General features: G+C 34.9%; 1 protein-coding gene across 2 annotated transcripts in view; it reads left to right on the top strand.

Annotated features, from left to right (window-relative positions):
- The window catches only part of LOC135198810 (uncharacterized), a 61,666-nt gene that overhangs the window by 42,455 nt on the left and 2,850 nt on the right, over positions 1-16,361 (top strand). For both annotated transcript variants that reach the window (XM_064226774.1, XM_064226775.1), the window contains exons 5-7: positions 559-779; positions 5,834-5,969; positions 7,489-7,605. In XM_064226774.1, the coding sequence (XP_064082844.1) occupies positions 559-779; positions 5,834-5,969; positions 7,489-7,605 (474 nt within the window). The remainder of the gene's footprint in view (positions 1-558; positions 780-5,833; positions 5,970-7,488; positions 7,606-16,361) is intronic.

Here is a 16,361-nt window from a genome sequence, read left to right as displayed (position 1 = left end):
GACAGCCATTCATCATTTAGGTCAAACTGATTTGGAAACTTTGTATACTATCGTTATGGTCTAAAGGTATATATGCTACTTCATAGCGCCCAGGGCAAATAGGATTTACAGTATTCATGAGAATACTATCTTTCCTGTCCTCAATGTTTTTTTCTTTTTTAGACGAACTACAGTGAGTTTAGGAATAGTAGTCGAAACTTATTACTGGAATTTTCGTTGCCATGAAAATTATCCCATAAACTTCCCCTGCTTAGCATCTAGTACCATAATACAACAAAAAATGTCCTGAAAGTTATTTCAGTCAAGTTCACATAAACCGTATACATAATTTTGGATAATTAGTATTTCATGAACTGGGAAAAATAAATCCTGAAATTAACCTAGATTAAAGCTTGCGTTCCTCCTGTGAATGGTCTCGTGTGTTATTCTGGTAAGTAACATATCAGTTAATGTAAGTTACAAAAACTTTGAATAGAAAGGACGGTCAGCAAAAGTAGTTAGTTACATTTTAAGTAAATCCGTTATTTAGAAGAACCTCAGCTAAATTTCTGTGCACAGAAAATCCACATCCACACCCTCGACCTGGCTAGACCCACGGAAGTGATGAAGTGGGCGCAGGAGTTTGCTGCCACGCACGAAAAAATCCACGTCCTTGTGAACAACGCCGGCTGCATGGTTCACGAAAGAAGGATAGACGAAGATGGCATCGAAACTAACTTCGCTGTCAACACTTTATCCGTACACATTATCACCATGAACCTTCTGCCTGTTCTACAGAGGTAAGGCTTATAATTAGTGATGTGTTGGCTTCGTTTCCATATTTTAATCAACAGGACTGTCAGCGATGTGCTCATAAAATGTGTTACTCTCAAGATAAGAACCCTTGCAAACCTGTCGACAGTGGCGGCTCGTGGGAGAGTATGGACGGACTGCTGCTGCAGGCTCCATATAGCAGTCGAGTTACACAAATTTTTGCATTACATTAGGTACGAGTTGATGGATGTCCAAGAGTTCACAGGTCATGGCATAACAGGTGGTGGAGGCAGGACAAAGGATGGAAGGGTTCATTCTTATGGCTAATGGAAGAATGGTGGCTGAGGTGGTGACGGCGAAAATATTACTTGAAAATAAAATCAGTGAGTCGGGTCTTCGATGTAGTAAAATGGTTTATTACAAGTTCACTAAAATCCTTCATTTCAGTTATCATATTTTCAAAGACATCATTGCCAAAGACGCTAGTCTCTCATTCTCCATGGTACTACGCACCGAGTTGAATTAAAACACCTTGTCTGTTTCTGCCATTGTCATTGAAGTTGTCATTAAAATTTTCAGCAGCCTGATAGTCTAAAAACGCCGACTGTAAATGACTGCCATTCATCATCTCCAAAGATCATTGAGGTTTTCCGATTTAAATATTTTTGTTTTCTCGTATCCAATACAGTAAGTTCATTTCTCAATCTCTCTTTGTTAAGCATGGGATAGGCTGCAACAGCTTGTGTAAGTGCATTACTTGGGAATCTTTGGTGTGTAAAGGAAAAGTATTCACTAAAAATAACGTGCTAACTTCCACTATAACAATATTGCATCACAAACTTCTTGTTCGGCAGCTGAGCGGTCTTAAATTTTCTTTCTTCTGCTCAGGAAGCAATGTTATAGCATCACATTCTTCTTTTAACTCCTGAACTGCATAAACGAAAGCTATCAAAGATGCCTTGGCCTTAGCTGCAGCATTATCCAGACTGAAAATGAAAGAACATAATATCAACTTGGGACATGATTTTGGAGAAAAATTCTAAACAAAATTCGAATTCAGGATCAATCACAATCCTCTTGATACCAAATCCAAGTAAAAATGCCACAGGAAAAAAGGTCACAGGGAAAAAACACGGAAAAAAGTCACAATAATCTTTCTAGTAGTGACCCCCAAGGGTTTTAACCCGGTATGTATCCACCATTGCGGCGTGTTCAGTACAATCCAGTTGGGGACGTCCGTATAAACATAAGCGAAAGACTAAATATCATAAAGATAATCCCCAAGAAATATTGTGAATTTTCCCCTGTGACTTTATTATCGGCCGCCATAAATTAATGTGGCTTTTTTCCTCTGACTTTAGCACCAGCTAACCTAGAGACCAGCTGCTGCAGATCCAGGATACCTTACCTTAGCTTCGAAGCTTCCGATGTGCTGCAGCATTTAATAAGTGCATCTTTCATTTCATTTACAGCATTGAATGTTCTGCTTTTGAAATTCCAGCCTGTGTCAGATGACCTTGGAATGCTATACCCAGCAACACTCCAATGTGGTAATCGTTTGTTAAAAAAAAAAAAACTGATAATCCTAACAAGCAGTTTAAAATACTCGCGCCCTGGTATTCTGTGACGCTGCGTTTTCAAAAATCAAGTCTTGTTGGTGTGTATAACTGTAGGTAAAGTGACCATTGCGATACACTTCTTTTATTCTGTTATGCTCCCCTTCATTGACTCGCTAAGATTAGCTGCACCATCTTAAGACCAAGCAGTGGAAATGACTAGACAATCATCAATTAAAAGCTGGAGCTCTTCTTATAATTAACTGGATAATGCTTCTCCTATCTGACTGACAGGGTTGAAAAATCCCCAGAATCTCTCAACGGGTTTCCATTGTAACTCAGACCTCAGAACAACTGGCACGTGTGTTCTATAATAAATATCGGTTGTCTCGTCACACGACTGCCAAATAATCAGCATTCTTCACGATTTTTGCAATTTCTAACACAGGTTCAAAAAATTCCTTTCAAAACTGTATCATCTAAGCTGGAGTCCAGTCCTCAGGCAAAATCAACTATGCCTCGAAATAACCCTTCGTTTTTAGAGCACATGGTTTCATCATGTACTTCAAGAAGGAGATAAAATTTTCCACAAAATCTTAGTCTACGATTTTGGATAAAACATCGGTTTTTACTCACCTGTTCAATCATGTTATCAACGTGTTTGGCTGTCTGCTCATGTTTCATGATTTTTTGTGATAAATGTCTCAAGTAAATCATACAACTTTCGGTCAGTATTGGGTCCCCACCAAACACAAAGGATGTAAAGGCAGAATAAAGTGTTTTTCTCGTCACAATCATTCACATTTTTTTTATACAATGATGTTAAACTCGTGTGTTCAATCGGCGTGTCTTCCTCTTACTTATATTTCTTTCTTTTTAGTACTCGCAAATACTGATCCGAACTCACGTGCACGAATTACAGAAATTGTACTAAATGTCAACAACTAAGAGGCCTCCACCAAATAGCCATTCCTGTTGCCAAATTTACTAACAATTAATATGGCGTGAATCGTACAAATTGGTAGTAACTACGAAGCGAACTCCAATTTTTGTCTTTTCAAGAACATTCGGTTATTACTCAACTGACACTGACATATAAGAAATTTTATTCACTTTCTTGACAGATGCGAATCTGGACAAGTTCCGATTTGTCTCGTAGCTAATTACCCGGAGAAGTTAACAAACCACTTTAACCTGGTAGTTTTTTTTTTTTTTTTTTTCATGAGTTCTCATGTTTATTTCCAATGCCTCCCTTCCCTCTCTAGCTCTGATGGGTTTTTAAAAATGTGGCATTTGATGTTGAGGTTTGGGCAGTGATTCCCAACCTTTATACCTTTAGGGAACCGTCGAAAAAAATTTTCATATCCTAGGGAACCTTTGTCTAAAGGAGCTCATAATATAGATATATATATATCATATAATATATATATCTATATATATATATATTATATATATATATGATATATATAATAATATATATTCTATATATATATATATATGTGTGTGTGTGTGTGTGTATAAATTGCTTAATATAAATCACATAATATCTACCACTGCCTTTCGAGTTGTGTAAATTCAGGTCAGCGTTATTTGCAAGGCATATTTATTTCTAGACTTCTTGCGGAACCCCTGGTGATGGCATGAGGAACCACAGCGTTCCACGGAACCCAGGTTGGGAATCGCTGGGTTAGGCTAACAAAGTGCCGGCTTGATAAGTAACCTACCAATGGCGCCTTCTCCTGGAAATAAAGCACACACACACACACAGTACCTGTCAGTGAAACTACAACTATGACGGAGATTAAAAGATGAGAAGCAACCTGGATTTTTGCGATGGTTATCTTACTTTTTAAAAATGAAAAGCCGTTAAAATACGAAAACTTGCCTAAATCTTTCAGTTTGGGTACCGATGAAATTGGTCAAGTTCAAGTTGACAGCTCAGCCAATTGGCGTGTATTAGGATAGATAGATTTATAGATTTTAGGCTCCAGGAGCAAAAGCCCGTGCCAACACAAGGCTGGCTTAATTTTAAACAACATTAGGCACACATGCCAAACACTGGGGTAACTAAGGTCATTTGGCGCTGAAACGGAAATTGACAGTGATAAGAATTGGAATGTGTAACAGGAGGAAAAACTTGCAATTGCACTATAAATCAATTGTTAGAAGAGGGTGGGCAGTAAGATGGAAGATAATAGAATATGAACGGAGGTACAGTAAAAGGAATGAAAGCGGTCGTAGCTAGGGGCCGAAGGGACTTTGCAGAGAATCTTGGTAATTCTAAGGTAAAACCCGCATTCCCATCGGTCCCCCTTTATCGTAGGATAGAGTTCTAAGGTTAATTACAGCCGGCTGATAAACTTTAAGTTCTTGTTCAGGAGGTAAAATTCTATAGAAAAACGTCAACTGCCACAGTCTAGTTCGCCGCGGTATACGGGCTTAGATTTAAGTAATGCCCACGTTGCACCGCACGAGGTACACTGACGATACTATTCCCCCTACAGGATCATATTGTCGGGATTCACGTATTACATTGATACCTAGAGCGAGACAAGTCTTACCCAAGGTGTGGTCCTTGTAAGTTATATGTGGGCTCTTTTAGTGGTAATTCTAACCCCTCATTCCGCGGTAAAGTAGACTATGGCAGTTGACGTTTTCCTACGTTATAATACTTACTGAACAAGAATTTAAAGTAATATTTATTCGGACGACTGTAATTAACCCCCAGGGGCCAGTACTAAACACGACGAAATATACATTGGACGCCCCAATCCCTAATGGATGTCGTATCAGCGGTTACGTTCCTTGCAGTCTGTGCGGAACTTTTCTTTAGAATTACCATGCAAGAAACGTAACCGAGAATACGACATCCACTAGGGTTTGGGGCGTCCAGTGTATTTCGCCGTGTTTAGTACTGGCCCCCGGGGGTTGATTACAGTCGTCCGTATAAATATTACTTTAAATTCTTGTTCAGTAAGTAAAATAACGTAGGAAAACGTCAACTGCCATAGTCTACTTTACCGCGGAATGAGGGCTTAGAGTTACCATGTTTTTATCACATTTTCTCATTTCTGTTACACTTACACGAAGTATAATAGTATTAAACAATATAGGGATTGAGCGTCCTTTGAGAAACCTAGCTCCTACCTAAGCTACCGCCCGTGCCCGGCTAGCACTATATTTTGTTCAATAGTAGTAAAGCACAGGTTTGATTTTGAAAAGGCTCTCACACTATATAGTTCTGGTTTGTATGTGCTAGAAAAAAAAGTTGAAGAAATAAAAGTGGGACCCTACTCTACAAGGAAACGATAGACAACCTTTCAATGGGAAAGGCTTTCAACAGAAGTCATGGGAACCAGACATGATTGTGCCCTAGAAAGAGCTTCATTTTAAACGAAAAAAGGGCCTCCTCTTGTTTTTATTTCATTCAAAATTTTATTTCTCACAGAGGTTTACGGTGGAGGATTGTGGGGCATATCAGATATAAAAACAAAGCAAGTTATTTTATAATTATTCACTTTCAGGAATGAGGATGCTAGGGTGATAACCGTTAGTTCAGCAGGAATGTTAACAGTAAGGCTAGATCCAATTGACATCATGCACGAAGACATGGAACCTTTCAACGGACGGTTGGTCTACTCTCAAAACAAACGTCAGCAGGTAACTGCGATGATAATTTGACTTCATATACTATTTAGCTAGGCCTAATTACTACAGTTGTCCTTTTACTTCAGCTTTATCGATTTCAAGAAAACACACACATGTGGGTTGGAAATATATATAAACCCAACTATATATATAAATAACTATAAGGGGTATATATATATATATATATATATAAATATTAAAACTATATTTATATAGTCTATTATATATATATATATATATTATATATAATAGTATATATATATATAATATATGTATTTCTATATATATATAATAAGTATATATAGATTATATATGATATATATATATATATATATATTATATATATATGTATATATATATATATATATATATATATATATATATATATAATAGATATATATATATATATATATATATATAAGGCCCATTAAGGGTGGGAGTCAGACCACCAAAATATAGTCCTTAGCTTTAAACCAGAGTGTTTTTTTATGGGTCTTTTATACTTGAGAAGTATCCTGTTTTGACAGAAGGATTTATTTACACACACACGCACACACATATATATATATAATATATATATATATATATATATATATATATATATATATATATATATATATGTGTGTGTGTGTGTGTGAGTGAGTGTGTGTGTTTGTTTGTTTCCCCATTAAATGTAGACTATATTTGGAAATTTATCATTGAAAGGATGCCCCTTGGTCCCACTTGTTACTGTCATGGGGGATCTTGCCTTGTAGTTAGTACTTGGAAACAGAACCTGATTAACTGTGGTAAGTCTTTCACAGCACACGCTGTAGTGATTCAAAGCAATAGAATACTGCCAAAATACTAATGCCCTCTCCAAATTACCGGTATCAGAATTCAACCGACTACAATGCAGAAAGGTTTCATTTCATTATTCAGGAACATTTAAATTTGCTATGTAATTTCAAGAGAAATTTAAAACAAAGTAATGACTTGCCAAAGATTCTACTCTTATACATTTGCAAGTTTGCAACTCATCATGCATGTCCAAGATCCACATTGATGACTATATCCCTTATCAATATTAAGAGTGATTCTGTGAAAAATTTAGTATTAAAATCAACTTTAATACCGTACAATCATTCTGTAATCTATAACTTTAAACCACACAAATCAGACTGTTCTCATTTATTTATGTATTTATCTTAGATCACTCATATATAATAATCTCAATAATACCCATAGGTAGCTACATTTCTAAGTATTTACTGTATGTCAGATTTTTGAAAAGGTGTTAGTTTGATACTCTTTTTTTAGATTCTGCAGGATCATTGTACTTTTATTTGTTGGCTACATAAATCTATCATTGATGACATTGCTCTACATTAATATTATATGTATTTTGACGAACATACAATTTCCGTGAGAGATGAAAATAGACAGACATGATAAAGTAAGACCTTGAGTGGACTGGTATCGTCACTAAAATATTGTATTTGCGTTTACAAATTCAGACAATGTTAATCCCATTCTTGATTTTTATCTTCAGGTTGTAATGACTCTGTGGTATGCTCAGAGATTCGAGAAAGTACATTTTTCTGTCATGCACCCTGGCTGGGCAGACACTCCTGCAGTTAGGACTTCTATTCCTGATTTTTATGAAATGGTAAGTGAATCTTGTTAGGTTTCCAAGGTAGACATAATTAACTTGTACTACTTACATTAGCCACTTCCCCCTCATTCTGGGACCACCTTGACGTGGTGAGGGGCTCTCGAACCTCAGGAATCTCTTCCCAGGTTCAAACCCAAGAGTCCCATATGACATTATATATTTTTGAGTTAACTTCTGTGGACTTTTCCATTTTTGCCAAAATTTTTGAAAGCAAATAAATGAGAAAACATATCATGGCTTAACGTGGAGTTAAATCCCAAGCTAAATAGTGAGAACTGTGGTAGATCCATCATCTACCTGACAATGTTCGGACCTGTTTTTCAAGCGGAACTATTCTGTGGAGCTGGACCACGGATTCCAGGGAGGTGGCCTTGTTCTAGGAATATAACTCTCGGCATTCTATCCAGTTTGCCCATAATGTGATTAGGATGGGGATAATTGTATCATCGTAATACTCTTAGTCCTAGCAAGCAGGCTCTGCTTACACTTGGGCCATACTAATCATGTTATGCCATCCCCTTTTGGGGTAGGGTAGGGATGCGGACATTTGGGAGTCCTTTCTCACTTGTGCCATTGGCGGAAGATTTAACTTCGCGAAGGGCCAATATCTTTTCAAGATTTTTTTTCTTTTCTTTTTTTTATAAATCTCAAAATTTATGAATATTGAAATAAATGATTTGAGTACCCCTGGGCCCCATGATGGAAAAACTACGGCACAGTTGATGACTATTGGCACGTCACTCCCAAATTTCCTTGGTACTGCCACAAGTAGTGAAAGTACTATAAATGATACAAAGGAACACCCTGTTCCAAGTAAAGCAACAGAGCCAGAAAACCAAATAGAGTGCATAAATAAAAAAGAAACAAACAAAAATAAATAGGTAAACTCCAATATCTTAACATTGGAACCATATATGATGAACAATAATTCTGAATTAGAGACAAATAATCCTCCCAACAATACAGAAAAATATAAAAATCATAATAGACAAGCAACATACATAAAACAAGGACCAAAAAGAAACAAAAATTACCGACTTAATCTCACATTGGTACATTTTGATGACCTCTTTGGACCAGATAACGTCAAGATTTCTAGTCCTCAAAGCTGATAACAAAATCTCAGCAGCGATACTAGAAAACAAATTACTTAACATATATCCAACACAGACACATCAAGGACAATGAATGGCTTATCCAAGTAACCAATAAAAAGCAGTCCACTGCCTTTTTAAGTATAACAGAAATAAATAATATAAAAGTAACAATTACAAGCCACGAAACATTGAATTATGTACTGGGTACAGTCATCCTACCCAATAGCGAGCTTGAGCTTCCTTCAAAACAACTACTGCTAGACTCCTTGAAATTGAGATATAACAATATCCACGATTTAGAAATATACTCGATTTCAAGTAGGAAAGATAAAAATAAAACTATCAACATTGCCAAAATAAAATTTACAGGCCAAGACCTACCATTTAAAATAAAAATTCTTGGACAAAATAGAGAATTTCGTCCTTTTGTTCCAAAACCACTACAATGCTCAAGGTATGGACACACATACAAAAGATCCCGTAATAAGGCTATATGTGCAGCCTGTGCATCAGATGACCATACCACTAATTGGAACTGTAATCAACCAAAATGTATTAATTGTGGACTAGCCCATCACGCGAAATCTAAGGAGTGCTCATTTTACCAATATAACACAGAACTTCAGTTGTTAATAAATAGGACAGGAATGTCAGCCATGGAAGCCAGACTTGAGCTAAAAGTAAGAGAAGTTAATAATCCATCCAAAACCCCCACCTTTTCAAATGTGACTAAAAATCAAGACATCAAGCAGCACAATAACAAACAAGATAATATAAACATAGAAACTAAATTTCATACCAATAATACTGAAACCCAAAATAAAAGTGATACAACAACCAATGCCACCACTAACATAGATGATTCAGTTATCCATGGAAAAGAATTTCCAATGGAAGAGGTGTTAAATAATGATATTAATCAAACTGGCAAAAAGAAAAGAATTCTGGAAAGAACCCCACCTAAGGGAAAAAAAAGTAAATATTGAAAATTGCAATCAATCCAAAGAAACTCCAACTACACCAGGAGAACATTTTAAAAAAGATATTAAACTAACCTCATCACAACTGGAAATACACAATTACCCTCAATCTCAATCAAACAGCCAACATCTGGACAGTAAAGATCACTCTTTACAATTCCCATCAAATAATACTAATGAAAATCATACCATTAAACCAAACCAAAATATAACTATTAACCCCCCAACCATCCGCAAGACCCAAATATTCCATTAACAACAACAAAACAAATAACCCCTCAAACCAACAGTTGATGACTATTGGCACGTCACTCCCAAATTTCCTTGGTACTGCCACAAGTAGTGAAAGTACTATAAATGATACAAAGGAACACCCTGTTCCAAGTAAAGCAACAGAGCCAGAAAACCAAATAGAGTGCATAAATAAAAAAGAAACAAACAAAAATAAATAGGTAAACTCCAATATCTTAACATTGGAACCATATATGATGAACAATAATTCTGAATTAGAGACAAATAATCCTCCCAACAATACAGAAAAATATAAAAATCATAATAGACAAGCAACATACATAAAACAAGGACCAAAAAGAAACAAAAATTACCGACTTAATCTCACATTGGTACATTTTGATGACCTCTTTGGACCAGATAACGTCAAGATTTCTAGTCCTCAAAGCTGATAACAAAATCTCAGCAGCGATACTAGAAAACAAATTACTTAACATATATCCAACACAGACACATCAAGGACAATGAATGGCTTATCCAAGTAACCAATAAAAAGCAGTCCACTGCCTTTTTAAGTATAACAGAAATAAATAATATAAAAGTAACAATTACAAGCCACGAAACATTGAATTATGTACTGGGTACAGTCATCCTACCCAATAGCGAGCTTGAGCTTCCTTCAAAACAACTACTGCTAGACTCCTTGAAATTGAGATATAACAATATCCACGATTTAGAAATATACTCGATTTCAAGTAGGAAAGATAAAAATAAAACTATCAACATTGCCAAAATAAAATTTACAGGCCAAGACCTACCATTTAAAATAAAAATTCTTGGACAAAATAGAGAATTTCGTCCTTTTGTTCCAAAACCACTACAATGCTCAAGGTATGGACACACATACAAAAGATCCCGTAATAAGGCTATATGTGCAGCCTGTGCATCAGATGACCATACCACTAATTGGAACTGTAATCAACCAAAATGTATTAATTGTGGACTAGCCCATCACGCGAAATCTAAGGAGTGCTCATTTTACCAATATAACACAGAACTTCAGTTGTTAATAAATAGGACAGGAATGTCAGCCATGGAAGCCAGACTTGAGCTAAAAGTAAGAGAAGTTAATAATCCATCCAAAACCCCCACCTTTTCAAATGTGACTAAAAATCAAGACATCAAGCAGCACAATAACAAACAAGATAATATAAACATAGAAACTAAATTTCATACCAATAATACTGAAACCCAAAATAAAAGTGATACAACAACCAATGCCACCACTAACATAGATGATTCAGTTATCCATGGAAAAGAATTTCCAATGGAAGAGGTGTTAAATAATGATATTAATCAAACTGGCAAAAAGAAAAGAATTCTGGAAAGAACCCCACCTAAGGGAAAAAAAAGTAAATATTGAAAATTGCAATCAATCCAAAGAAACTCCAACTACACCAGGAGAACATTTTAAAAAAGATATTAAACTAACCTCATCACAACTGGAAATACACAATTACCCTCAATCTCAATCAAACAGCCAACATCTGGACAGTAAAGATCACTCTTTACAATTCCCATCAAATAATACTAATGAAAATCATACCATTAAACCAAACCAAAATATAACTATTAACCCCCCAACCATCCGCAAGACCCAAATATTCCATTAACAACAACAAAACAAATAACCCCTCAAACCAACAGTCCTCATCACTACAAAAAAGGACCAATAGAATTACAAAACCAGAAATTTCTAAAGCTAGACCAAATACTTCTGAACCAATAATTAACATTACCAAACATGCTTCATCTTGTGGTTGTAATGAATGCTTTGTAAGTACATATAACCAACTAACTACCAAGACAGAGGACACAGTACAAAATTGTATAGACAATTTTACTAAATTAAGGAGGTGCCCTTTAACACACCAACATGAGAACGAAATATGTTCTGAATCCTTAAAATACAAAAAGGAAATTATAAAATAAAATATAGACTTGTTAATATTCAATGATGAAAAACAAACAACTGCAGAATCTAATAACCAACATACAAATGCAACGATTAAAAAACCACAAATAAATTCAAATGCATATAAGCTACGAGACAAAGTAAAATCAGCAATCAATTTACAGAATTTAACACCAATTCCTCCTAATAATGGAATATAAAATCATTCAATGGAATATAAATGGTCTCTTAACCCGACTACGTCTGGGTGAATTACAAAGAATCATAAGAGACCACAACCCAATGTGCATATGTCTACAACATATAGGAAGTAACCCTACAAATATCCAACACTATAAAATTGCCTGTTATTCACCAACTGACGGTGGAAAATTAGGCACAGCCATATACGTTCATAATAGCATTACATATGAACCTTTCGACATACCATCTATGCCATATCAAATAACATAAATTAAACTGTATATGCCTGACAAAAGTAAAATCACTATTTGTAATTTATATAACCAACCAAATTTCAATGCAGATTTTTCTTAACTTATTAGCAAAAGTATACATGAACCCCTACTTATAGCAGGATATTTTAATGCACATAATCCATTATGGGATACTAATAACCCAACTGACACATCCGGAATCAACATAGAGAATACTATAATGAAACACAACCTGTGTTGTCTCAATGAAAATGAAGTTCCAACATATTTTTCAAATACACGCCTAACCTTTTCTTAATTTGACATTTCATTTATGTTCAAATGATGTAGCCGAGAAATTTGAATGGAACGTCCTAGACGATTCATACACAAGTGACCATTTCCCAATCATTCTGAACTACTTAAGTAATGTCAAAATATTGCCACCTACAAGATATAATATTCAAAAAGCTAACTGAGATAAATATTTCCTATACACACGAAACATACCACCATTCCCACATAATGAAGATCACAATACTACATGTGAATCCTTCTCAAACTTCATAATAAATGCTGCAGATAAAAGTATTTAAAAAACCAAATCACATTCCACAAAATCCCCTGTCCCATGGTGGAACCCAACCTTAACAACCTTAAGTAAAATAAAACATATATTGGGTCGCGATCTTAACAGACTCAAAACTCGCCTTAAATCACTCAACAAAATGCACTATTATATAAACATATTAAACAAAATAGTTATAACAAACATAACAATTAACCACATTAAACCACTATACAACAAATATACAGCCAAATTTAGAAAAACGGTAATAGCTGAAAAAATCGCACCAATGAAGGAATATGTCTCAAACATATCCACAAGGGATATCTGACAAAAGATAAGGAAAATCAATGGAAAACATATAAGACCTCCAAGAAGTGCAATACATTTAAATGGAAAAATATACCATGATACTTATGAAATATCAAATATAATTGGAAAGCATTTTGGAAACATCACTTACTCCATCCTAGATATACATTTTCAAAATATCAGAAAACAAAAAGAAAATATAATACTCAATTTTGAAACTCTTGAAGACCTGAAAAATAATTATATTTTTAACATGGATGAACTAGATAATGCCACCAACTCTTGTCATCCCTCCGCACCAGGATATGATAAAATATCATTTGAAATTATATAAATATTAGCACCTATAGCTAAATCATATTTACTAAAACTTTATAATAGTATCTGGCTAAAACGTGTCTTTCCTGATAAATGGAAACATGCCATAATAGTCTCAATAAATAAACCAGGAAAGGATGCAAGTAATCCATCCAATTATAGACCGATATCTCTAACAAGTTGCCTATGCAAAATCTTAGAAAAAATGGTTAATGCACGATTACCGTAGGCAATAACCAAAGAATCCATTTTAACGCCAACACAGTCTGGTTCAATAGCTGGCATATCAACCCTAGATCATATCATATTTAGAAGATCATATCAAAAAAGGCTTTGAACAAAAGAAATTAACAGTAGCTATATTTTTTATATAGAAAAAGCATACGATACAACATGGAAACTATCATCATGCAAAAACTCCACTCCAAGGGACTAAGAGGCCACTTACCAATATTTATAAAGAACTTTTTAACAGACAGAACTTTTCAAGTAAAAGTAGAAAATTCCTACTCAGTAACTATAAACTGGAAGAAGGAATCCCTCAAGGTAGTGTCTTGAGCTGTACATTGTTTGCTTTAGCAATCAATGACATTACTATAAATTGACCAAGTGGTGTAAAAAAAACAGTTTATACGTTGATGACTCTGTCATTTACTACACGAGTAGTAATTTGAGACATGCTCAGAGAGTTCTCAGTACTGCCATTTCAAATATATGTAGTTGGACAAATTCAGTTTGATTTAAATTTTCAACTGATAAAACAAAAGCAATCGTCTTCTACAGACAAAAGATGGATGAAGAACCAAACAATCAAACTTCTCCTTTATAGCACTGAAATACAATTTTGTACAAAAATCAAGTATCTATATAGGAGTGATATTTGATCAACATTTAAATTGGAAAGAGCACATCAAATACATTAAAGCCAAGGGCATCAAAGCCCTTGCCATATTAAAAAAGTTATCACACACTAATTGGGGAGCAAAAAGAGACATTTTATTAATGATATATAAGGCAACAGTCTTATCCATAATAGATTACTGCTGTCCAATGTATTCATTCGCCTCAGAATCTGCATTAAAATCTCTCGATGCAGTGCACCATGAAGGCGTGCGATTGTGCACAGGAGCATTCCGATCGTCCCCAACAAACTCACTTTTGGTGGAGGCAGGTGTTTTGCCCTTAAAACATCACCGTAATTTGATAACATTACGAAGAGGTCTTTCAATCCAAGCGGGATCATCTGCAGCTGACTACTTCCAAAACTGTAATCCAGTAACAGCAGTTAATAGTACTAGCTCTTTCCCAAAAAGAGCTAGATACATAATGAACTTGCATAACATGGATGCAATTTTTCACCCACCAATGGAATTGCCACCACCGTGGATTTTAAATCGAATGAAGATATGTACCTCCCTGTCTTACCTACTCAAAAAGCAAATGACAAGTACAGAAATGTAACGCCAACATGCTTTGGAGCACATTAGAAGAAAAGGAAACAAATCCGTGGTATATACAGACGGCTCCAAAAATAATGTTGGAGTAGGAGCATCTGCATATTCGAAAAATATGTTAATAAAAAAAACCCTACCTTTAATATCATCAGTATTTACTGCTGAAGTCACAGCCATACAGATGGCTCTTGATATGGTATCTGAGGCAAAAGCAAGTGTATCTGTTATTTTCAGTGACTCACGTAGCGCTATAGATGCTATAAAACAGTATAAATCAGGAAACCAAATAGTGCAGGAAATACAAATAAAAATTCATGAATCTTTTAATCAGGATTATCAATGGAAATATGTTGGATCCCAGCACAAGTGGGAATAAAAGGAAATGAATATGCAGACTCAGCTGCCAAATCAGCCTGCACTATCCCTCCAACAATCACACATGCCCCAGTGTCAGACTGGGTAAGATCTGTTAAACCATTGATTTACCAGGATTGGAAAGGAGAATGGGTCTCGGTGCCAACAGCAAATAAACTTAAAAGCATAAAAACTGAAGTGTATGTATGGAGGACATCCTCACAGGAGGAAAGATCAAAAGAGGTGATCCTAGAAAGGCTCCGTATAGGACACAGAAGATTCTCACATGGTCACTTGATGTCAACACCACATGCTGACCCAGTGAAGTGTAACAGATGTCAAACACCCATGACAGTACAGCATTTACTTGTTGAGTGCCCAAATTGGACCCAGCAAAGATCTTTTTATCTACGGAATTCAAAAATGAAAAGTATTCTTGCTGAAAGCAAAGATTTTTCAATTAATAATATCATAAATTTATTAAATAAGACAGGTTTCTCAAATAAAGTCTAATTTTTTTTTTCTTTTATTTAATTAATTTATTATTTTTTTTCTCAGGATTGATCCTGAGAACCAGCCCGAGAAGAGTCTACTTGAGACTCAGAGGTCTGGAAAAACTAACCCCTATTAATAATAATAATAACATTAACCACTTGTATTTTGATCACTTCTAGTTCTGCAGATATTTAAAATTACAGAAAGCTGGTGCTTGTAGCACTTCCTATCCCCTTAACTTACTTCACAAATGTAAATTATATACTATAATTTGTGAACTATAATATATATATTATATAATATATATATATATTATATATATATAATATATATATATACATATTATATATATAGATGTGTATCCAGTTATTTTTTATCATATATATATATATATATATATATATATATATATATATATTATATATATATGAAAAAAATAACTGGATACACATCTCCCTTTACACTAAACATGGCTCTTTTTCTACACAAGTTTATGCAGTATGTATTATTCTCCATAGATAGTTTGTTGAGTTTGAAAATATAATTTTAC

The sequence above is a fragment of the Macrobrachium nipponense genome, chromosome 22 (assembly GCF_015104395.2).
Source record: "Macrobrachium nipponense isolate FS-2020 chromosome 22, ASM1510439v2, whole genome shotgun sequence".
Lineage (NCBI taxonomy): Eukaryota > Metazoa > Arthropoda > Malacostraca > Decapoda > Palaemonidae > Macrobrachium > Macrobrachium nipponense.
The sequence above is the reverse complement of the archived record's forward strand: the minus strand, read 5'-3'. Positions and strand labels throughout refer to the sequence as shown.